The sequence below is a fragment of the Chelmon rostratus genome, chromosome 4 (assembly GCF_017976325.1).
Source record: "Chelmon rostratus isolate fCheRos1 chromosome 4, fCheRos1.pri, whole genome shotgun sequence".
Taxonomy (NCBI): Eukaryota; Metazoa; Chordata; class Actinopteri; order Chaetodontiformes; family Chaetodontidae; genus Chelmon; species Chelmon rostratus.
Window position 1 is genome coordinate 9,525,510 of NC_055661.1, and position 23,310 is coordinate 9,548,819.

Below are 23,310 nucleotides of genomic sequence, written 5' to 3' on the forward strand. Positions count from 1 at the left end.
GAGCTTTCCAATGTGATCAACGGGCTTTCAAAGGACAGTAATTCCACATCTGTGAGTTGCCTGAAATTTCTCAAAATGTTACAAAAATATAACCGCGCACATTGTAATTTAGTGGGCCCTGGTCCAAGCGCTGAGGGCGTGGTGGTGGTTTAAGCCTGCTGTCCTGGTATCCAGCTTAAAGCACATAAAGTGAAGTCTGGGAACCTTTTCAACTTCTGACTACTCCGCGACTTGTGTCACACTGACCACAGACGATGGCTTTTCATTGTGGAGCCACTTATAAAAGCAACAGATAACACTTGATAACACAACCGGCACCACAAGGCGACGTCAGTAAATGTGTTTTTTGCTTGTGATCAACAGTCCAAAACCAAAAAATGCACAGTGTACTATAAGACCAAGAAGCAAATTCACATTTGACAACCTGGACTGGTCAAATGTTTCACATTATTGCATGAAAACACCGTAAATTATTTGATTGTCAAAACTGTTTTTCACACCTTTCAACCAACTGATTACTCAACTTATCCTTGCAATGCTATTCTGTACAGTTGGGGTTGCATTTCATTTGATTGTTTCCACATGTTTCAATGCGAGAATCATCTACTTTAAATATTTTATTTTTATTTGTCAGATTTATTTAATTATCGAGCCTGAAAACTCAAAAGTAACTGTGCTCTCAAGAAAGGTTCAAGAAAACAGATCTGGAGAGTCGTAGTGCTGCTGTCATATTGTACTCAACCCCCTAAAAGGGACAAAGAGAGACCTGTAAGTGCTTTAACTCACATCTACAGATGCTATAGATATTATTCACATGTAATGTAGTGGAGAGCAAAGACCTCTAACTGGGCCTTTCTTTATCTTCCTCTCCCTCACTCAGCCAGGGTCTCGTCCTGTCCAACGTGGTGAAGCCTGTCAGCTATCGGGTGCTGTGGTTCTGAAATAACAAGACCCCCTTTTGTCCAAACAGCACTGGGGCCAAGAGAGAGAGAGAGTCACCGCCATGCATATCCCAACAGCCTCACCACCACCCCCTACACCTACCCTAGAGGCTCTCAGCCTCTGCCCGGGATGTTTGCTCTCCCTCTCCACCAGACAGGATATAATGCTTTCCACATGTGAGAGAAAAAAGGGAGGGAATGGAGGATGGAAGAGGGAAAAAGGGAGGAGAGAGGGGACGCCAGAACTGTGGAAAAGTGGGGCGGGGTCAGAGGAGAGCAGAGAAGAGAAGAGAAAGATAGCAGAAGCGAGGTCTGATAACAAGTCCTCCACACCAAAGCCGGGCTTCTTGTTTACTTGAAGCCACGACAGTGAATTCAGATGTAAAATCGGAATATCCCCTGGTACTTCAGCCGTTATTTGATAGCTGGTAATAAAGGGAGGCAGTAAAATCTGAGCGAAGCAGGGGAGGGGATTGAACCAAGGACATTAGAGGTACAAATGATCCGTCACGACAGATATTATGACTACTGGCTTGTATCCCACAAACATTTCAGTGCATTTCAATGCATTTGGTTGACGCAACCAAGCAGCTTTGCACCAGTAAAAAAAGGCTGTTTTGTTTTTTCCATCCATTTGCAACTGTACATTCAAAATGCTGTCCTGCAGCAAACTCAAGACACACAGCAATGGTTTAATTCAGAAAACACAGAGGCAAACAAAGAGTAAAAAAGATGGTAGTAGACCCATGTAGCAGATATTTTACCATCTTGCCTCTGAAATTAAGTGTACTTCCAGCATGTCTGGTGTTGCCCCATGTAGCTCTCCTGCAGGACAAAGGATGGTAATGAACCAACTAATTTGTGGCTTTGCTACAGTCTGAAAATAAGGCATTGTGACTCAAATGAGAGACATAATCTGGCAACTTAGTGAAGGCAAATGAGGTTTTCGCCTTTCTCTCACTCTCTTTGGGTGTTTAGAAACAATGACTGTTGTGGGCGCTCACCATCAGACGGTGTAAATTGAGGGTAGAAAGGAGAGTAAGATGGGATAACACTGCTATCAATACCTAGTTTCTAGTTTACCTTGGTACAACCTACAGGCTGTGTGTGCCTATGAGAGCATGCAGAGTGCATGTGGTAAGGGGCCTTACGGTTTTCCCCCACACAAGGCCCTTTGATGTCAGAGCAGTGGAGTCATTAAAACAAGGCCGCAGGCCACAGTAACCATGCACTAATCACACTTGACTGATTAGAAACACTAAGACTTTGTGAAAAAAACAAGACCTTGATGATAGCATTCCCATTTTTTAGGAAGTTTACACATCCTTTTCAGCACTGTGCACAATTCATCATCTTAGGTACCAAACAACCCACTTTATATATTAGAATATACCAAACACAGCTCTAAAGACATATCAGACGCCACACAGATTTTCTCTATTTTTTTGATTTCAGTCTGAAAGCAGCAACACATACAGTATGTAGCAGCAGTAGCGCCAAGCCAGCAGTGCATTATGGGAATAGCAACTTGCTGCTAAAGTGGAGCCAATGTGAAAACTTTCCAAAGACAGATCAAAGCCGCATACCTGAGCACCTCCATTAAGCTGATAAAATCTAGGAGTGAAGGAGGATGAAAACAAAACCTCACACACTGCTGTCAAATAAGTTCAGCACTGGAATGCAAGATAATGAGAAAATGCAGTGTTTTATAGAGGCTTTGGATATTTCTCTCCATATCAAGAGGCCAATAAATGACGGCGTTTGGTTCACACAACGCGACTGAGACTGAAAGGCAAAGGATGACTAGAGTTAAACCATCATTCAGTGTGCAGCCATGCCCTTTAGGTCATCAATGATGTGTAAATCTTGTAAATAACTGGGGACTCTTGCAATTAGTCAAAAGTACTGTGCTCATATGACTGACTTCACGTCAAGAACGCTAGTAAATTACTGAGGGGATCAGGGTGAGGGAGTACAAACCTAAAAAAAAAACTCTGCTGCAAATCATGGTTAGCTGATATTTACTATTCATTCCTTTAACTATTACTTGCATCCTATAGTGGGCTCACTGGCATGTTTAAAATGGATACTGACACTGACTTTGACCTGGAATGAATTTTCAAACACAATACTTCATGTTTGCTGCGTTTTACTCAAAGAAAGCCAGAAAGCCATGTCAGAATTGGTGTGGGGGAAAGTGCTTCATTTTAGTTTCGCACGAAATAAAAATAAACTCACGATTACCTCTTTCAGAATCGATGGCTTCAAGTGAGACGACAAACGACATGACTGAAGCAAACTGGCGGCACAGCAGTGGAAACCAAGCAACGGTCTCACAAACACTTAACCTCTGGACTGGGCTTCAGCCATCTCAGGACCCAATGCCAGCCTGCCAGCAGCCTCTGGCACCACAAGTCCCAGTCACACCCTAGTGGCACACCCTGCCAAGGCCAAAACTTCATACTGACCCCTTAGAGATGTCAAAAATATCAGAAAGAGCGTGTGAAAGACCTGAGGCTGATAAACTGTGAGTTCGGGTCACAGAGGAGGCAGAGAAAGAGAAACACAGAGCAAAGGGCTCGTCGCCCAGCGCCAATAAATCCTAAACTTTGATATACGCTTCCTGCCAAAAGAGCCCCGCTCCCGGCCAAGTGAAAGGATGTTCAGATGGGGCGCCTGCACTGTCTGCCCGGGATTATCTTCACATTCCTGTGCTGTGGACTCATCTGTAAGGCTTTTACTTCCAGTTTACAAGCATCAGTGCTTATGGACACACGAGTCACACTACAGATGAACTGGTAGAAATGTAAAGAAAATGAGACGCGGAGGTCTTGTTCATCATGTAGAGAGAAATATGGGAGAAATCCTTAAAAATGGGATGTGGTGAAACCAAATAATGAGCCTCAGAGAAGGGAAAGAAAAAAGAGCAAGAGAGAGGAAGAGCAACAAGGGTAAGGATAGTAGAAATGATTAGAACAAATACAAAATGTGTGTGTGTGTGTGCATGTGTGCGTGTCAGACAGGTGAATGTGAAGGAGCAGGAGGAAAAAACGCAGATGGAAAGATGAACAGATCAGAGATATGTGGAAGAGGGGACGAGGTAAAGAAAAGAAAGGACAGAGGGGAAAAAAAAGTTCCCCGGGTGGTCTCCCTCTCAGGTTTCTGAGCATGATGTGAGATCATGTCTGGCCACTGTTATAAGGTCTCTCTATAGACAGGGCGCTTTGTTCTACTGCATGTATTCTTAGTGCAGTTACACGCACTGATTAATAGAGGCCCGGCTCGATCTGCAGACAGGCCGAAAGCTACATACGATACCGGTTTTGCCTTTGCTAAGCCAAACTAGTACAGCCTGGTCCTGCTGACCCCCGTGATAACACCAATAACCTGGAATTAACCACTGACGGCAGTCTGGAAGTAAGGTCAAATGTCATGTGTTTGTGTGTGAAAGTGGTGCTACATATATTTAATGTTTGACCTCATCAGCTTCATTGATTTTTGGGTATGAAAGGAGCATCCTGGAAAGGCTCAGTCCAGGACGGAGCGAGGTTCACCACTTTGTGAACACATGATGACGTAGTTAAAAATAAAGCAGAGATGTCTGGTGCTGTTGTATTGTAGTGCATTATACAGGGAGGTGTTTTTAATATTTAGTCTTCCCTTATTGATATGACTGGGATGGACAAAATATTAACAACACTTCAGTAAAGTGCAGTGTAGCTCAGCAGCAGTGTAACTGTAGCTGCCAGTGAAACGATCAAGTTGAATCAACACATCTCAAACATTTAACAAAACATGAACATCCTAACCTTAATGAAGGCAGGATTTATTGCGGGACTGTTGTATCAAGGTTTACTGCCATCAGCTGGGCTAGTTCCTTGATGAAAATGCTGATTTTGCAAGAACTAAGAGACAACTCAGAGAAGGTATCATGCAGATGGTTTTCAGCCTATTTGCAAAGGTTTTTAAGATATTAGAGACTCCTTTTGCCACCGCCATGAATTGGAGGTGAACTGAATTTTGTTTGTGGTGGCCAAAACACAGAAAAATCTCTCCAGAAACAACGTTTCAGTTGTTCAGGATAATCGAGGGATCTCGCCATGAAACGTTTTCATTGGGACCATTTCTTCAACAGAATAGTTCACACAGAAGTCTCCCCAAATATTCAGTGCCTGTCGACTGAATCGCACATTCCCCTGACATGTGATCAGGACAACAGGCATCAACCATAGCACATTAATGACAACGTGGCAAAAAAAAAATCCACTTGTGACTATACCTAATATAAAATGCCATTACTGAGTACAGTAATGCATACATAGCGTAACACAGCACAGTACGGCACAGCATAGCATCAATCTTTATGACATGAGATGATTAACTGGATACAGGATTTGTGTTGGCTACTCAGCGTGCCGAGGGAGGCAACCTGGGAGCTGCGGTGAGGAAGGAAAACATCAGCCCATGCTTGGCTAAATTACAGACATACAAGCACATTTATGTGCATTCACATTGACTCACATAAAAACGACGAATTTAAACAAATGCATCATGCATCTGATGGCAAATAACAGCTTATACAGCATGACACACCGAAAAACTTTTTCAATGTCATTTCACATCTGACCTGTCTACACTCTGCAACTGCATGCTGGCGCGCGCGCACACACACACACACACACACACGCACACGCACACGCACACACATATATACAAACACTCACACACAAGTAAATTAAAAGGAGGACAGTTTATGAGTTGTGACCCTCACTTGCGGCAGGAAACCGCGATGCCAAAGTACACACGTAAAATACATGCACGTACACAAATCTACTTTTTCTCTGGGCTATCGTGGAGATGCAGTTCAGTAACTCCCACAGATACACAATTTGTATCAGAGAGCTGTCTCAGAAGTCAGCAGAACTGCCTGAGAGACAAATACAGGGTAGACAGGGTGCAGAGGAGCAAAGAAAGTGAGAAAGAAAATAAAGAATGAAGAGAAAGAGGATATTGACGCGGGCAGGAAGACATGATGGACAAAGATCCTGCAAAAGACCAACCAAAGCATAAACTTCTGAGACCGGGGGGGGGGGGGGGGGGGGGGGGGTCTCTAGAGAAATCAAAGGCAGAAAGACAGAGGGGAAAAAAGAAATGCAAACCAAGAGAACAGAAATTTGCACCTGTTGGTTTTGGCTCAGGTGGGGCACAGTTGGTCAGAGCCTTTGCTACAAAAATCAACAACACAAGCACGAATAAAAGGCTTTCGGACAAACTTCTGTTCCTTACCAAGAAAGACTACAGTACAAACATTAATGGTTCGGTTTAAGACTTAATTCAAGCAGAAAAAGATCAAACTGTTGCTACAGTGCTCGCAACTGGGAGTCACACACAACCACAAACGTTTAACATATCTACAGTGGATTTACTCAGGGTGCAAACCTTCATGCAGAGAGTAACGCACAGCCCAGGTGCTTCCACCTGCTGTCTAAGATACACACCAAACAGATGCAACAGAAGGAAAACTTCTCCACTGAAATGTGCATTAGAAACTAATAGATTCGTGCAGCCTGCAGAGGTTTGGCTGTGTTGAACATAATCTACCTTCCACAGCAATGTCTCATCATTACAACAACATAGTCGTGTTATGTCTTTACTCACCACTCTGTTGTTCTGAGTTTGTCTCTTCTTTTTAAGCAGCTCTGTTCACAAATTCACTAACTGAACTTGACTCTGCCGTACTTCACTACAAAATCCAGGAAATACAGTCGTGTGCTCAAAGGCTTTAAATGTAGAACGGGGGACAGGTTTTCATCAACAAAGAGCAGAAACAATGAATTAGCAAAGCAGCTAACTGTACAGAAGAAAGAAAAAACACCCATCTTACTAACCATATTACTAACATATGACAAATTCTAAATGAAACTGTAATATCCTGTTTCAAAGAAAGGTTTGGTTCACTCTTCTGTGAGGTAAATAAATGTCCCAGCTATGTGATGAAAACCAGCTAACGTTTTCAAATCCAGTCTTGGTAGCTAGCAGCTATCTAGTAAGCTAACTGAACAGAGAAAACACTGAAGATAGAATCAGCAAGGCCCAGGTTTTCTTCAGTTAAATGTGTTAAATAAAGGCTCTAGTCACTATTAGAGTATTAATACCACATTTATCCAGTTACATTTATATCTAGCATCGGTAGCTACCTAGCTAGCTAACAAGCTAGCAACGTCTGTGCTAACTTTAAACAGCTGTGCTTGCTGTTCCTAGAATTGCAGGCTAATGTAGCAACAGTTAGCTCTATCTTCATACACTGTTATTTCCAGATGCAGCTAAAAAAAAATTTAGCTCGCGCTTTTCCATCACAAGTGGCACTAGCCTGTGCACGTTTTTTATGTGGGAATATCACCCTTGCTCATGGGTTGGGTTTGGGTTAGGGTTGGTAGGGGAAGCCCATCATTACAGTTATATTACTCTACTTTTTTCCTTTGCTGTACCTCTTGTGGGCTGCCACAGTGCTGTGCACAAGCCTGCCTGGAGGACTGTTTAAAGCAAATAGGCATATAGGCACATTTCAGCTTCTCTTCAGTTCAAAGTTACAGTAGGAAGTGACATATGGCAAAATAAACGCCTGGAGGCCGGGTGGAGACACGTGAGTGAACGCGACTGCCAGCAAGCGCTACTATACTCAGGAGGAAAACAAGTGTTCCTCCCCTGCTAGGAAAAAATACCGTGCCCTGGACCGGCTGAGTGAAGACAAATTACAGCCACTGGCAGATTCCCATGTTTCTTTTTAAAGCTATGGAGTACTACATTTCCCCACTGCACCCCAAAAATATGATTTTCTAAGCACACTTTAATTTAAAGACATGTTAATTAGTTAATTTTTTCAGGTGCATTATGCAGCTTGCACACATCACACTTAGAGAAAGAAATGAACGAGATGTTTTGATGGTTCTGGATTCCCTGAGTAATAAGTGTCATTAGCCCTCTCTCATTTAACACCGCACCATTAAGTGCCACATGAGCACCATTAGCACCGGAGCAGCTTTTGAGTGAAAATATTTAACAAAAATGGCCTAAATGTATGATATATCCCAATTAACTGAAGTGTTTGTACAAGGACTCAAATCCTAGGCATTAAATGCATATGCATAAATCTCATATGCAAAAATATAGAAAAAATATATATTGTTTACCTTAATTAACACTGGAGAAAAATAATACACACTGACAGTGTCTGTGTTTCACAAGTGTGTCGAGCCGAGCTCTTAGACAGCAGGCACGCCTATAGGGGGTGTCAACTGAATATGCATCAGGTTTCTTTCCTATGCTGTCTAAACATCGGAAACCTCTCCTATTCAGATTCATGAGTCGATCATTGCTGTGTGCAGAAGCTCAAGCACGAGTGCTTTCAAAAGAGAGACTCGGAGAGAGGGGGAGAGCGGAGCTCCCCAAGGACATTCACAAGTTTCTGGTATGCAAATGACGAGTGGCTCTGCTGTTGTGAAAATGAGGAGAGGGAGAGCAGTGCTTCTGTTTTTAAGTAAGCAGGAGACATACTTCCTCCTTTCAAACAAGATTCTTCCATTTGGTATTCCTGCTGTAACGGTCAATCAAAACGGCTGCACTGGGACCTCATTAAACACTGCACAATAATCATATATTCACATTCTACGGCTGGGTGAAGAGACAATATGTCACTTTATATATTGATATATGCTGAAAGTTTTAACAAGTCATATTTTCTTTTACAGCACAAAATATGGCAATTTAGAGAGATAATTTTTCATGAAATAGCTCTAGCAAAACCTGAAATATTCTGGGGTACTGACGGAATGGTTGTTTAACTCTGATGTAATGTGTTACTATGAAAAGACGGACAGATTGCCTGTTAAACTAATATTTCCTCTGATTTCTCCAGAATTGAATAGTCGGTGTATTTTTTTGTGATTTATTGATTATGCTACAGACAATAAAGATTTGATCGTGAAAGCCGGTTTCCTGTTTTTGGACTTTTTATAGTGTGGTTTGAAAACATATACACAGCACTCGTGCATGGCAATAAAAACTTCATTCATTCATTCACATGTTGTGATGCAGTCAACAAGTCAAATTTGATGGAAATTCAACTAAGAAACTATTTATTGATACAATCATCTATACAGTGCAAAACTATGAGGATCTTTGATTTCATTTGTGTTGGATAAGTCTGCAGAGAGAGGGATGGCTGCCCTCATGTAACGTCACCACCAGCTGATGAACCGCGACTGTCTCCATATCCAGCATGTCGTCATATCACTCAACCTTATCACACAAGGGCAAGGCAAAGGAATGAAAACCAGTTCATTCTTACCTGTGCACACACAGGAGACACACCAAAAATGAACACACACACACACACACACACACACACACACACACACACACACACACACACACACACACACACACACACACACACACACACACACACACACACACACAGGTCCCTGTTCCCACAGAGCTCAGTAACAGTCTAAGAGCCCTTTCACACATACACCAAGTAACACTGACGTATTAATGTTTCGGGAGGAGATCTGGCTCGTTCACACCACTCGTTCACGAGAGGCACGTAGCAGTCTAGAAAACAGGCCGGGTTAAAGGCTGCAGCATGTTTCACTTGAACGATTATTCAGAATGCAGCACGGCTGAACTCCCATTCTGCCAGTGTTTCAGTTGTAGTAGCTACAGTATGTAACAAGTGGCTAATGCTTGGTTTTTAACTTCTGCACTCCTGCAGGTTCACCCAGGATTTTTGCCTGTGGAGACGTTGCTGCAGAAACCTGATCCAGGACTTGTTGTTATCTACCAGAAGAGTGAGTAAAATCTTCAGTGAGCATGAATGGCATTTCAAATAGTAGATACTAATGTAAACAGGGCAAGGAAGCTTTGACACTCAAACATTGTAGCATTTATTGACAATGAAAAAGCAAGTTCCTTAAAGTGTAGACTGTGTATACAGGGTTCATCTGCTGCCCAGCTGCCAAGAGATACCAGCACAAACCCCGGCCGGCTGACGCTGCCAACACCAAGGCGAGACAGACTGAGAAAAGCTGGCGTGGCACCAAGCAGCCGAAGCTGGCAATGAGCAGGCCTTCTGGAAGGGAGGAAAAAAAGTCTGGGAGATGGAAGTTTGGAAGGAGAGGAGAGGACGGATGAGACTGGATAAAATGAGAATGTAGGTTTCTTGACGAAAGAGGTAACTGGGCCTCTGCAGAAGAGAAACACAAATGAATGCTCAAGTGCACAGGCTTGCTATAGAATTGGCTGAACATTAGACCCCTCAGCTAGCCCAGTACCAAGTTGAGTCTGGATGGGCATGCACACATACACAAACACAGACTGACAAAGGGGTTTGTTTTGGAGAGGAGACAGGGGGGTGAGACTGATGCTGCTGCCAGACACATAAAGACACGTTATTTCCTTGGTGTGAGAGATTTCTGATTTCACACTGCACCAGTAGTTTGGTTGAGGGAAATAAGGGATTAATTGCTGGTCTACATGGGGAGCCCAGTGTGGGAGCCCAGTGTGGGAACCAACACGATTGTTTTGATTGTTTTTTTTTTTTCTAACTTAGTAAAGAAATCAAAGTGGGGGCTTCACAAGAGAACCTGCACGCACAGATTGAGACAGCCAGAGAGAAAAGCCATGAGAAATCTGTCAAGTTTCTGAAACGAGAAGCCAAGATGTGAAATGTGCTGCAAGATGAATTCAAGATGGTCCCTACGCAACAAGAGCAATATGTTTTTATGAGTGTGGGACCCAGAGTAAGACATTATGGTTATCATTTGGGCACTGAGCTGAATACGTTAAAACCTAAGGATTCAGTCATTATGTCAATCCTAAATGAGCTCTCTCCTCTGCCGGGCTGACATCCCAAAGGGGAGGAAATGTCTGCAGTACTGCTGCTGCTGCCGCAGCCTTGAGTGGAAAGCCGCCATGCTCACGCACCCCAAGGTGATGTAGTGCAACGGCAGCAAGTTTGCCGTTTCTCCGTGCTGAAATAATTACGTCAAAACGATATTTGGAGTTCCGAATAAACTAAGATTGAAAGCAGATGATCTGAAAGAGGACACTTTCTTCATTACAGCCTAGAAAAATGAGCTGCGTTCTTTTGTGATCTGGAGTCATGTCGGCACGCCAGTGGGGAAAAATTCAGTGTTAAAACAGCGAAGCCTGTTTGGCTTTCCTAGCGCTCATCTTCCATTACTCGTGAGTCAGTCCAGATCAAATAAGCCACTCGTTTGGCAAACACATAAGTGAGCTCAGAGACACCGATAGCTAAACACAGCTGCAGCCGCTCCGTACATGTAGCTTCGTACGAGTCTGTGTTTACGCGAGGCGCGTGTGCATGTGCGTGGGTCGAGACGGAGATAGTGTAAGATTGTGACTTCAGGTGTTTACATGTGTTTGAACACTGGAAGTGTCTGACGCAGTCTACCCATATTTCATCTCACACTCAAAGCCCTGACACTCCTCCCTGCCTCCTAATTAGCAAGCTGTATCACATTTTCCCCCTTGCCATTTTCTCTGCGAGAATAAAAACGCTGCACCTCTTTTCATCTCCCGACCAGCCTTGTCTTACAGAGACAGGAGCAGAAAGTCCAAAGTTCAACTCATTAGCCAAGGTCACTTCCTGACTTTTCTTCAAAGGCGGCGAACCGGCGGAAGACAAAACGCACAGGACAGCTTCACACATCACCACCCACAGACGCAATTAGACCCGCAGACAGGAATGGGGAGCAGAGAAGATGAGAAGATGGTGGAGAAGATAGACAAAGAAGGAACAAGGAACTGCCGTGCAGACAGCATCTCGTCAGACCGCTGAGAAGACCTAAAGGCACACAGAAACAGCTGATGAGGATGGTTCATTTCTCTACCTTCTTTTAACATGATATCATGACATTATATTAAGAGTGAAAAGATATGAAGCGCAGAACTTGCAAGGCCAGGCTAGCATATTCCCCCTGCTTCAAGTCTCTATGCTGAGCTATGATGATCCCCTCCCGGCGTCAGCTGCATACTTAGTGAACAGCGGACATGAAAGGTGGTATAAATCTTCTCATCTAACTCTCAGCAGGAAACGTCAAACTCTTTCTCTCAGCTCTTCACCCGTCATTATTTTTACCGTCTTTAAAAGGTCTGCAGACAATAACGGCGAAGCCGCAGTCAGTAATGCATGCATTACTAAGGAGTAAAGTATTTTACCCAAGAGCCCGTGAATGTTCTCAATAAACATGGTTGGAGAAGATATTTTCCAAACCTACGCTTTCCAGCCTATATGACTAATATTACACACTACGTCATAGGCTGAACTCTACATCCATATTCAAGCTCCCAGAATTCAAAGCTCATCTGCCTTCAATTTGGCGCACCAATGTTCGCCCTGGTTTGTAGAGAAATTTATCCACAATTCAGAGCGCATGCAAAGCAGAAAGTGCTGCAAAGCATCAGAGGGCGTTTCCCAGCAAATAAACCTGTTGATTAAATCTCAGCAGCGACTGAAGGAACAGTGGCCGCATATGTCGTGTTAATCATTGCTGGCTGCACCTTTAACTGGCAGAAGCCATGTTTATGAATGGCTGTGAGGAGAGAAGTTAGACTAACTGAGCTGACCTCCACAACCCCCGTGACCCTGGAGCAGAAGAGAGAAAGATGCAAACTGCTGTGACAGTGTCTGTGCTTTGTGTGTGTGACTCCGCCATGAGAAACCTGCCATTTCTTGGCTTCCACTGCTGCACACAATCTCTTCCAGTCTTCTTTCATTCCCACATTTTGCACTCTTTACAGCCTTCTGCCCTGAGGAAGAACCCCAAAAGCTACCACCATATATTCCCAGTCAGACAGGCCTGAAAACATGCAACGATCTCAGTCACCGAGTGTCAACAATAAAAGTCACATACAATGATCAGAATACAGGTGAAGTGACTTTTTTGTGCACAGAGGCATAAAAACATGAATGGAAAAACGAGCCAACTTCAGGAACAGCGTGCACTGTGTGCAACACAGAGGCCTGAGAGCGAGAAAGGTACAAACAGAGAGAGAGAAGGGGGGAGAGAGAGGCCTGAGAGCGAGAGAGGTACAAACAGAGAGAGAGAGAGGCCTGAGAGAGAGAGGGAGAGGCCTGAGAGCGAGAGGGGTACAAACAGAGTGAGAGAGAGGCCTGAGAGAGAGAGAGGTACAAACAGAGAGAGAGAGAGGGGCCTGAGAGAGAGAGGTACAAACAGAGAGAGAGAGGGGGAGAAAGGAGGCATGAAAAACAGCCTGATCTGCTTCTCCACAGTAGGAGCTCCAACTCTCTCCTCATCGAGAATGCAAAGCCTCTTCTGCGTGTGTGCATTGGGAGGGGGATGGGACCCTTACAAATGCATGGTGTCTGGGGGGGGGGGGGGGGGGGGCTGGTACCTCAACTCTCCTTGCCCTCCCAATCGGGTATTTTGCTCACTGCCCGCTCGCCTTCAACACAAGCCCCCCACCCCTTCCCTTTCCGTCTTTCTCTCTTTCAGGGAGAGTTCATTTTGAGTCTTGCCCATTGTGGCGAGTGAAGGGACTGACTTGCTAAGGGGTGGCCTGGGGTCCCTTGGCTCACACTGCCAGGTCAGCCCTGCTGGAGCTAACTAAGTAACACTGGCAGGAATCTGGGGAAAAAAACACAAAGCCTGGAACACCAATAAAGACCCTTTTCTCTCTCTCATTGAGCGCATTTGTTATTGCTTTGTGTGTGTGTGTGTGTGTGTGTGTGTGCGTGCGTGTGTGGCTGTGTGAGGAAAGCCGAGGCAGAGGGGGTGATAGTGAATGAGAGAGAGGGAGTGAGAGGTAATAGAGGGAGGGAGAATCATTAAAAACAGTGAGAATGAGCTGATTAAACACAGCTAGTTAATTAGCTCTGCTGTTTAATAAGCAGAGGAAAGAGTTCGCTACTTTCACTGAAAACCTGGAGGGCCTGGATGTACCGCTGATGCTCAGGGTTCAGCTCAATGCACACAAAATGAACACTGATCAGCAGAAAGAAGATAAATCGACTGTTTCGATGGCCGATTAATCGCAGAACTCATTTATGGAACTGAAACGGCAAATATTAAAATAGATTTGCTACCTTTACCTGTTTTTTATCTTTGGGTTTTATGGCAACATTTGACAGCATGGCTCACTATATTTTGACATTTAAAAAGAGTGAAGATAGTAAACTTTAATTTATCAATAGTGACAATCATTAGCTACACGTGCCCGGAATAAAATGGTGAAGGAAAAAGCAGACAAGAATTTTATTCGACATGTTTTGTGGGAATCAAAACTTGCCTTTGTGAACTGAGAGCAAACTGGTCGGTTTATACGGCTGCAGCAAACTATTCTGATCTCAATCAGTGACGAAATGTTGAAAAAAATAGAGAAAAAAATGCCCTCAGAGCCCAAAGTGACACCTTCAAATGGCTTATTTTGTCTCACCTGCTTTCCATAACCCAAAGACATTCAGTATCATTTTAAACATATCGATGCAGGAAACATGAAAAATTGAAAATTTAAAAATTACTGACAGGATTAATAATTAAAATAATTTGTATTCAATTCAACTAATTAATAATTTCAGCTCTATACGTTATTTTGGTACAATGCACAGACATGTGTTTGCATGCTTGCACACCTGTGGCTGGCATCCTGATGTTTCTCAAACAGGTCAAACTGATAACGACAGGATGTTTGTGACGGGAAAAAAATGTTATTTTCTCTAATCTGACCATGTTTAACTATATTGCAGGCAGATAGCAGCCGAAGAAATGCTCAGTCTAGATTCTTAACAGGAGCTAAGCATTATAGGGCAGGTCAAAACGGGATACAAGTGAGGAGAGATTTAGAGCAAAAGCAGACAAAGAAGGTGAAGGCTGAGGAGGCTGCAAATCACTGCAAAACCAATTTCAGTCAAGGCCGAGCAGAGAGAGGCCTTCTTCAACTGGGAGATGTGGGAAACAGATCAAAAAGCGGTCAGATAAATGATCTGGCCACGACAGTACAGACAGATTTAAACCACAACAGCTGGTGCAGAAGGGGAAGAACATCAGTTTTATGCTCCGTCCCGACCGCAGTCCAGCAGGAGCCAAGAGACAGTGCACTAGGCTGTACTTACACAGGCAAAAAAAATCAAAAAAATTAAAGGGATTTGATTGAAATGAATGGGAGTCGTGTTGTCCAAAAGCGCCAGAGGGGGAAAGAAAAAACAGAGCTCTGACAATGTTTTTCTCCTCATATCTTTCTTCCAGCAGGCTCACAAGCGCAAAGCAAGATATGGAAGTGGGCTGCAGGTAGATTCAAAGACAGATGAAGCCTGACTCCAAACGATGCACGATGCCTGTTCAGGTCTCCGTGGAGGTAATTTGGCAATTGTTCAAAATGGACATGGCCAGGTCAAAAGAAAGTCTGAACAGGAAATTTCACAAAATCAACTGTGACTTGTGCCAAGAAAACCAGACATTTGACAATGGCTGCAGATGAAAAGACACACAAATCTCACTGTTGGTCACTGCTGTTAACAAAACTAAGTTTGGATGGCCTAGATCTAACTTTTGCTGCTGTCACTTAGGATTAAATCTTTAAAAAATAAGATAAGTGGGACTAGTTGATGTGGCCAAAGAGCAAAAATGATTTGTCCGAGCTTGGGGCCAGTTCATGATTTCAGTAGATTTCTTCTTTGAGCATATTAAATGCAGAAACGTCATATTTTTTTGGGACTCTGTGTTATCCCACACAGCTATGTCCTGTCAGTACCAGAGGCTGCAACGAAGCAGTGCCTCGAAATGCTGTTTGTGTTCAGCTTGATATCTGCAGAGAGTTGCTAGCCGTTGCATCCCATGAGTGTAGAGGTTTCAGTGCAAAAACTGTTGTACAGATCAGAATATGACACACAGGAGATAGTGGAGCAGTTCTCTCAGTTACACCTCAACAAACCGAATCCCGCCGAACCACCCGATGACCCTTTGTATGAATTCAAACATTCAAGAGTGACCAGTAAGCCTGACTGTTTTTCTTAAACCCAAAAGCGACACAGTTTCCATGTGACAGCAGCACTTAAATCCCAGCTTTGTCCAACAAGTCTGAGGACCTCGCCGTGTCTGATGTGTGTTCGGTTTAGAGTTCGGTTTAGAGGCGGGAGACACCAGTGCAGAGGAGCTGGATCCAAGGGGCCCCTGAGCCTCTCTGTGCTTGGACTCAGGCCAAAACATACAAGCAGCTCCACACTAAATGAAAACGTGGCCCTTTGCTCTGTTCCCCTCTGCATTGTGATGATAAAGGTAATAGTCGACAGAACTAGGTTGTTTCCCCGGGTTTCAGACGGGCCAAGAATCTCGATACCGAAGTCATTCCAAGTTTTAAAACATTGCAGATGTCGCTGTGGGACTTTGCAGCTGTTGGCTGAGAGCCCTGCTTTTCCATGAAAAATGGACTCAAGACATACAATTCTTAATTTCAATGAAACAATTTAACTTTAGAATTACAGACGAGTTTGAATTGAAATTAAGGTCATGTACCCAACAGCTCATCACACCAGTCTCCGTGTTCATTTCCAGTGCGGCTAGGATCAAAATGAACAACAATAAAAGCACATAACACTACGGCAGCACACAAACACAACAGTGTAACTTGGGAGTTATGAAGTATTCCTGTATCAGCATCGACTTGGGACCAAGAACCCCATAACTGTGTGAAAGCAAGAAAGCGTTAAAAAAAAACGTCCCTGCAGTAACAGTTTGAAAAAAGCGACAGTTAAGATGGAAAAAGAACAGAGGAGCAGACAGTTCAGCACGGCCTCAAATGCTCATAAACCGCCGAGGCGCATCACGATTTATGGCCGGACTAAAAACGAGGAATTGTGCCACCGCAGTGCAATGCAAGTCTGACTAATGCAAAGCACCTGTTGCTCAACCTGAACATCCCACACAAGAGAAAGGAGGCCAGAGGAACGGGGACAGAGGGAGGAGAAGTCCCTACAACTCCCAAAACCTGGCCAGACAACACGAGAGGCGGACGCCAGCGTCTGCCATGGCGTCGAGTGGGTTAAAGCACATTAACCGGTCTGACCATGCTGGGCTTTGGTATGAAAATGGTTTTATGGCCTCGCTCTTTTGGGTTATTCTCTCTGCTCTTGTAATCATTGTTTTCAGCTGTTTTTCGGCGAAAGAGCTCTAAAAACCCACTAACCCTAACCTGCCCAGCACGCGGCGGGCAGACAAGTGCTTCTTAATGGAGGTTTTACATTTGAAATGAGACCAAAGGAAAAAAACATGCTGCAGTTTATCAGCTGCGTCATAAAACCAACATAGCAGCCATCTGAGCTAACACTGAAACAAAACATCCCTGGATGGTTTAGCTCTAACAGTGTGGAGCCACAGCTGCACACCAGGAACACACACACTCTATGTGTGTGTGACGATGGCGAACGCACATCAAAAAACGGCTGTCGACGAATATTCTGAATTCAAATTTGTATTTCAATTGTGAGAAAAAAAAATTCCACACATTTGATTGTGATTGTGAAACTTAATATTCAAATGTGGAAAACAAAGCAGCACAGCCACAGCACAAGCACATTACTGTCTTTTGTTTTTTAATCGGGAAAATCTGTTGAAGTCTGACACATTGAAGTCTGTCCATGTTTAAATGTAGATGTGAAAATATTCATATACATGGGACTAACTGACAGGGAACAGATAGATAATGTTATGTAACCTCTGTGCCCTGAGGGCTGGGCAACAAAAAGAGCCCCATTATATCCCCAACAAGACAGGTGCAGGAATGTGCTTAGAGACATATTTGACACCCGAGTGTTCGTTTGCCCTTTGGAAGAGTGTTATTGTGAAGAAAAATGTTCGACATGCGCTGTCCTTTCATAGAGGGCTATACACACTTTCGCCTTCTATTTAGCTGAACATGCAGTCGACATCTCCGAGCCCAGCTGCAGCATGTCAGACTGGCTGAACAGCGCTCCATACTTCATATCATCATTTGAAAAGAGGATGCTTGGACACGCGCAACGTTGGGAAGCACAAGAGAGAAAAATCTGACACAAAGTCAAAAGAGAGAATGAATGAGAAACGGTAATAGTCCCACACGTAGCAGAGGGCCTGCGAGGCTCGCAGTAACCTTGACTGTTTGAGCACACAGCCATGCAGGCAATGCAGTAAGAGGCAAGAAGGCTTTGAAGCCGTACTGCAGAGAACCTAGCAGGAATTCTGATGTCCTGCCGTACATCCTCTAACCCTCCTCATCCTCCTCCCTGCCTGCCTCTGCAGCTGATTCAGTATGAAGTGAGAAAAAGACAAGAAATAAGATAAAAATAAAGGTGAGACAGAAGAGAAAACATATTCATACATGTTCAAAGAAAAAAAACAAAGCAGGAATTGGAGTTCTGTGATGGCCCCTAAACCCAGAAAATCACAGCTTAATGACAGTGGCCGAGCTAATCCAGTTTCCTCTTCCCTGCACAAACCTCCACTGCCCTCAAATTACTATCAATATTCAGTTAGGGGGGCCGGGGATACTGGACGAGCCAGCCTCAATAACAAACCACACTTCTCTGTGGATTAAGGCCCTTAAAACTAACACAGTGAATTTCCCTTGTAAACAGTGGGCCAACTGGGCGCAAATACCCTCCCAGTAAGAGCAGGAGTGCTGGACTTTTCGCCCAGCGATGAGTGATCTCTTTTTGGCTTACTCTGTTAATGACACCCCACACATGCCGGTCAAGCGTGTGTTTCTGTAAGTGTGGCAGGAAACATGTACCGGGGTCCTGGCTCTAGCCTGGCACCCACATGACAAGAGCAGCACAAGACCCGTGTTTTAATAACATGGAAAGGAGGTTAAATTTCATATTTACATTCAAAGCTTAGCCCAAATTGCCATGTGAAACCTCCTCCTTTAAGCCTGAGAACATCTGACATGTGCTCATGAGTTAAATGAATAAGAGAAAACTGTTTTCCCAAAAAACAGTGAGAGTCACATGGCAGACATCAGTGTCAATCAGGAAGATACAGATACAAATATCTTCTTAATGTAAAAGCCTTTTGACAAGAGCTGCACAGTAGCTGTTTTCGTTCAAAGAACATGTGATATGTGAATGACGGAAAAATGATGGAAATCAACCTAAATATAAAGCGTGACTGAAGATTTGTTGGCAACTATTTTGAAGTTGATTGTTTTCAGTCATTTTCCAAACAAAATGCCACAAATTCTCTGGTTCTAGCTTCTCAAATTTGAGGATTTGGTGCTTTTCTTCATAATTTCTGATTGTAAAATTTACTTATTTGTTGGTTTAAAAAGAAAAAAAAAACTTGCCAGGTAATTGCTTTCACAACGTAAATCTGCCAAACCTCCTCCGTAAGCTTGACCTACTAACTAAAAGACAGTATCGACTGTACACCCTCATGTCCCCTGATAATTGAGTAACTCAATGACGGACTGAACAAAGTCGACCCAGTGACTCAGACGTACAGACAAGGCGAGCCTCAAATTACACATCTGCTAGAGAGCGAGGGGTAGAGTGGAAGGAGGTAGAATTGCGTTTTAAATGGAGATGCCGGGGTGCTCGCTTGATAGCAAACCCTTCAGATCTTCTCCGAAATAATACAGCCTGAGCTTCGCATGCTGATGCCTCCGTGCTGAAAAAAAAAGAACATACACACACAAAAAAATATGCCTGGAAGACATAATGAATGTCAGCTGTGGCTCCAGAAATCAGAACTTAGAGTAAACGGTGCTGTTTGGATAAAGACTAATTTTAGGGAGGGAAAAAAAAAATCAGTGTGGAAAATCACTGCCTCCCTAACTGCACAGGGAAGAAGGAACACCTGCCAAAGAGGCAGAAAGATAAAGTGAAATCTAGTTCACAGGCACACCTGCAGACTGAGAGTCAGGCCACATCTGAGCATCAGAGCAGGTGTCCACGCAGGCAGCGCGGCCGACGGACTCCCGCGGTTGTTTTCACGGCAGATGCAGACTGTTTTTACTGGATGCACGTCGCTAACGTTTGTGGAATGCCGCTCTGACAAATCCATGAAACGTACCGCTTCAATCAAACTCACACTAGCTTAGTGCCAAGTCACACTTTCACAGCTCGTGCAGCAACACGAGAGCCTCCAAAGCGTTTTCCCACGATGCAGGGGGACGACTCCGAATGCACATTTCCATAAATGAACCCAAAGGGCTGCATGAATCAGGAAAATGGTTATTTACATTAATTACATCTGTGTAGCTGACAGAACAATTGTTCTGTGATATGGAGGAAAAACAGAAAGAAAGACAGAGTGAAAACCGTTGATTAATTTTCACTGTGCGCACCAGCAAGAGCCAAAAACAAGACTGATACACAGCAAAAAACAAAAAAAAGCCTGACTGCGCAAACAGCAGAGAGTGATGGAGAGGACGGCGATGAGGCAGAAAGCGAGCACAAACTGCAGCTCAGGGAGGAACGAGTGGTGACAAAGGCGGATCCAGAGGGATCAGAGGAAGCCCTCAAAGCCGGCTCCCAGAGCCGGGATGAAGGCGGCTCAGCGTGGAAGCAGAGAAGATGAAACGCCATTTGGGGGCAGGGCCCCCCGCTGCCTCGCCTCTGTGTTCAGGGCCTGCCAGCGCCTCTGCCTCTGAAGTGCTAAACACCCCCCCCCCTCACACCCCGCAGCACTCGCCGCTGCACCCTGCACCTCCTGCCATTTGTCGACTCGACGCAGCTCTGCACGGACGGACATGGCAAAGCAGTGTTTCAGCTGCGTTCATACAGTGTGTTTACAGTCAGGTCGGGCTGCGCGAATAATTATTTTCAATCTCCATTAATATGCCGGATATTTTCTTGAATAACTGTTCGGCCTCCAAACGTCAGAAAATAGAGACAAATGTGATAATTTCCAAAAACCCAAGACAACATATTCAGATGTCTTATTTTGTCTGACTGAAACCCTACAGGGTTTAATTTATGACCACATGAGACTAACTTAAAGAGCAAATCCTCAGAATTAAGAAGGCTGAACTTGAATTTTTGGATATTTTTGCTTGACAAATGACAAATCGAATGACTTCAGTTTTCAAAACAGTTGTCGATTTTCAAGGATTTTCAGCTTGGTGTCGGAGAATACTAGGAAAATCTGCAAATATTCACATTTGATGAGGTTAGAAGCTGTGTAATTTTGACATACTTGTGCATCGAATGATAAACTGATGGACATTTTATCTGACAGATGACTCCACCAGCATCTAAAAACAATGATCAGTGGAGGTTTATGGAATTTAATGTGAGGATACACTCATCAAAAACTGGCTGTTGTGGTTCCGATGAGGAAGGGAAAAAAGGAGGCAAAAGCAGGAGCCACCTCACCTCTGATAAAATGCTGAAATCATGGCAGTCAGAGCCAAAACTATGAATGAATGAGCCGAAGACAGAAAACCGATCGACAGCAGAGTCATCGTACCCATCAGCTCTGGGAACTTGTGATGCACACTATTCACTATTTTCTGACATTTTAACCAAGAAAACACTCGATTACGCAGAAAAAAGGCTCACTGACGAAAACAACCGTGAGCTGCAGCTCTGATCCAGCTGCTGCTGAGTGAGACGATGTGTTTCCATCTACATGATCTGAGTCACTGTTTGTATTTGATCCTGAGCAGCATCAGTCCTGCTTGTGTCCAGGAGCGGGTGGTCAGGTCGGGCCTGTGGGCTGCAGCCAAGCTCGATGCAAAAAAAACGGATTTACTCCTTATATTTGATGATCTGCACAGATTCTCGGACACACTGGAGGCCAGCTGAATTATTATTGGCGTTTTCATCTGCACAATGGCACGTGTCCGCCTGTGCAACCACGTACAAGTCTCATGACCTCACACACATCACAGATAAGTCCATCAAGAGGATGTTAACTATGAGGATAAACAAAGTCAGGCGTTTAGGAGGACGTACATTGAAACGCTGCTTCACGGCTGATTGCTGCAGGTGACAGTTTATTCACCTTTACGTTTGTCTTTCAGCGCGCGCGCGCGCGCACACACACACACTCACGCGCGCACAAACACACACAGTAAATGCGTTGAAATAACCGATCCTCAGTCAAACGCGTCTATTCAGCCAGATTAGGGGATAATGAAGGTGAAACACAAGCCGCCCGGAACACAAACCTCCAGCGTGTTGATGTCCCAGATAAATGCGTCCTAACTTCAAAGCGCCTGTTGTCGCTGCAGCTCAGAGTAAAGCAACACTGGCAACCAAAGAGCTCATTGTTTCCCAACATTTCTCACTGTTTCTGTCTGTGATCTTACAGCATTTTTGCTGTTTTGGGCCCATTTTAACGATCCGGTTTGTGCCGCTTTTGGCTCTTTAAACCGGCTCCACCTCGAAGTGGAACAGAAATATCTCATTTTTTCGTTTGTTTTTTTTCCACACAAATACAAAAGTTATATATTTCTTCTCCGTGTTTACCTGCATGGTAAAGACTCCCAGCTCCTGAGAGGACAGCTTTTTCATCTGATCGGCCAAAACTTGCGCCTCTTCCAGGATGGAAAACTCCGTCTCAGCTCCGCAATATCCACAAGAAAGAGCCGAGCAGATTAAGACGAGGCTCCACGAGAAAGCCAACGAGCCCGCGTGAAGCCGAAGGTGTTTATCCCGGAAAGCAGCGCGCGTGTTCGGCGTCAAAAGCACGGCTTTCTCCCCCGTCCGCCTCGCCATGATGGCCGTGTGTACAGGCTGGAGAAAAACGGAGTCTGAACTGGTGGCGGAAAAAAAAACTTCAAGGGAAACTACTTTTACAACTTTGCAGTGAAGAGAGCGTGTGCCCTTTCTCTCCGGTACGAGTCTGCACAATATCCAGCGGCGCAAACCATCGCAACTCATTGAAATCCCTCCAGAGCGGACAGTAGATCCATGCGTAAAAACAGGAGACTTTCTTGTCGGCGTTGTCGGTGTTCCGTCTCCGGTCAGTCACTCCAACTCCTGGAAGTCTGGCAAAGTGTGTGTGAGCCGGAGATCCACCACAATGGGGGTGAAAGTGGGAGGCGTGGAAACACAGGAGTCCTACCGGCGCCTGGATCTCCGGATCAATGGATCAGGGTTTCGTGATGCCTTCAGGTGCTGCTGGGAAAAGGGTACGGACTACACAGCCAAATACGCAAATGCGACAGGGAAAGTGTTTAATTTTAATCTGATATCTGTTAAGATATTAAATGCTATATGAGGCATGTTTATGCATGAAGCAGTCAGCAGGACAAGGACTTTAATAGTAGCGACAGGTCCAGATCCCGTCAATGCATCCACCCACTACCCCCACCTTCTTCAAACATTTATGACCAGGCTCCAGACAGA

The 23,310-nt window shown here is 44.3% G+C and overlaps 1 protein-coding gene across 1 annotated transcript in view; it reads right to left on the reverse strand.

The window, feature by feature from the left end:
- The window catches only part of cachd1 (cache domain containing 1), an 84,211-nt gene extending 61,253 nt beyond the window's left edge, over positions 1–22,958 (reverse strand). Inside the window, exon 1 of the mRNA XM_041935994.1 lies at positions 22,429–22,958. Coding sequence (XP_041791928.1) covers positions 22,429–22,842 — 414 coding nt within the window. The 5' untranslated portion in view covers positions 22,843–22,958. The remainder of the gene's footprint in view (positions 1–22,428) is intronic.
- Positions 22,959–23,310: the final 352 nt, after the last annotated feature.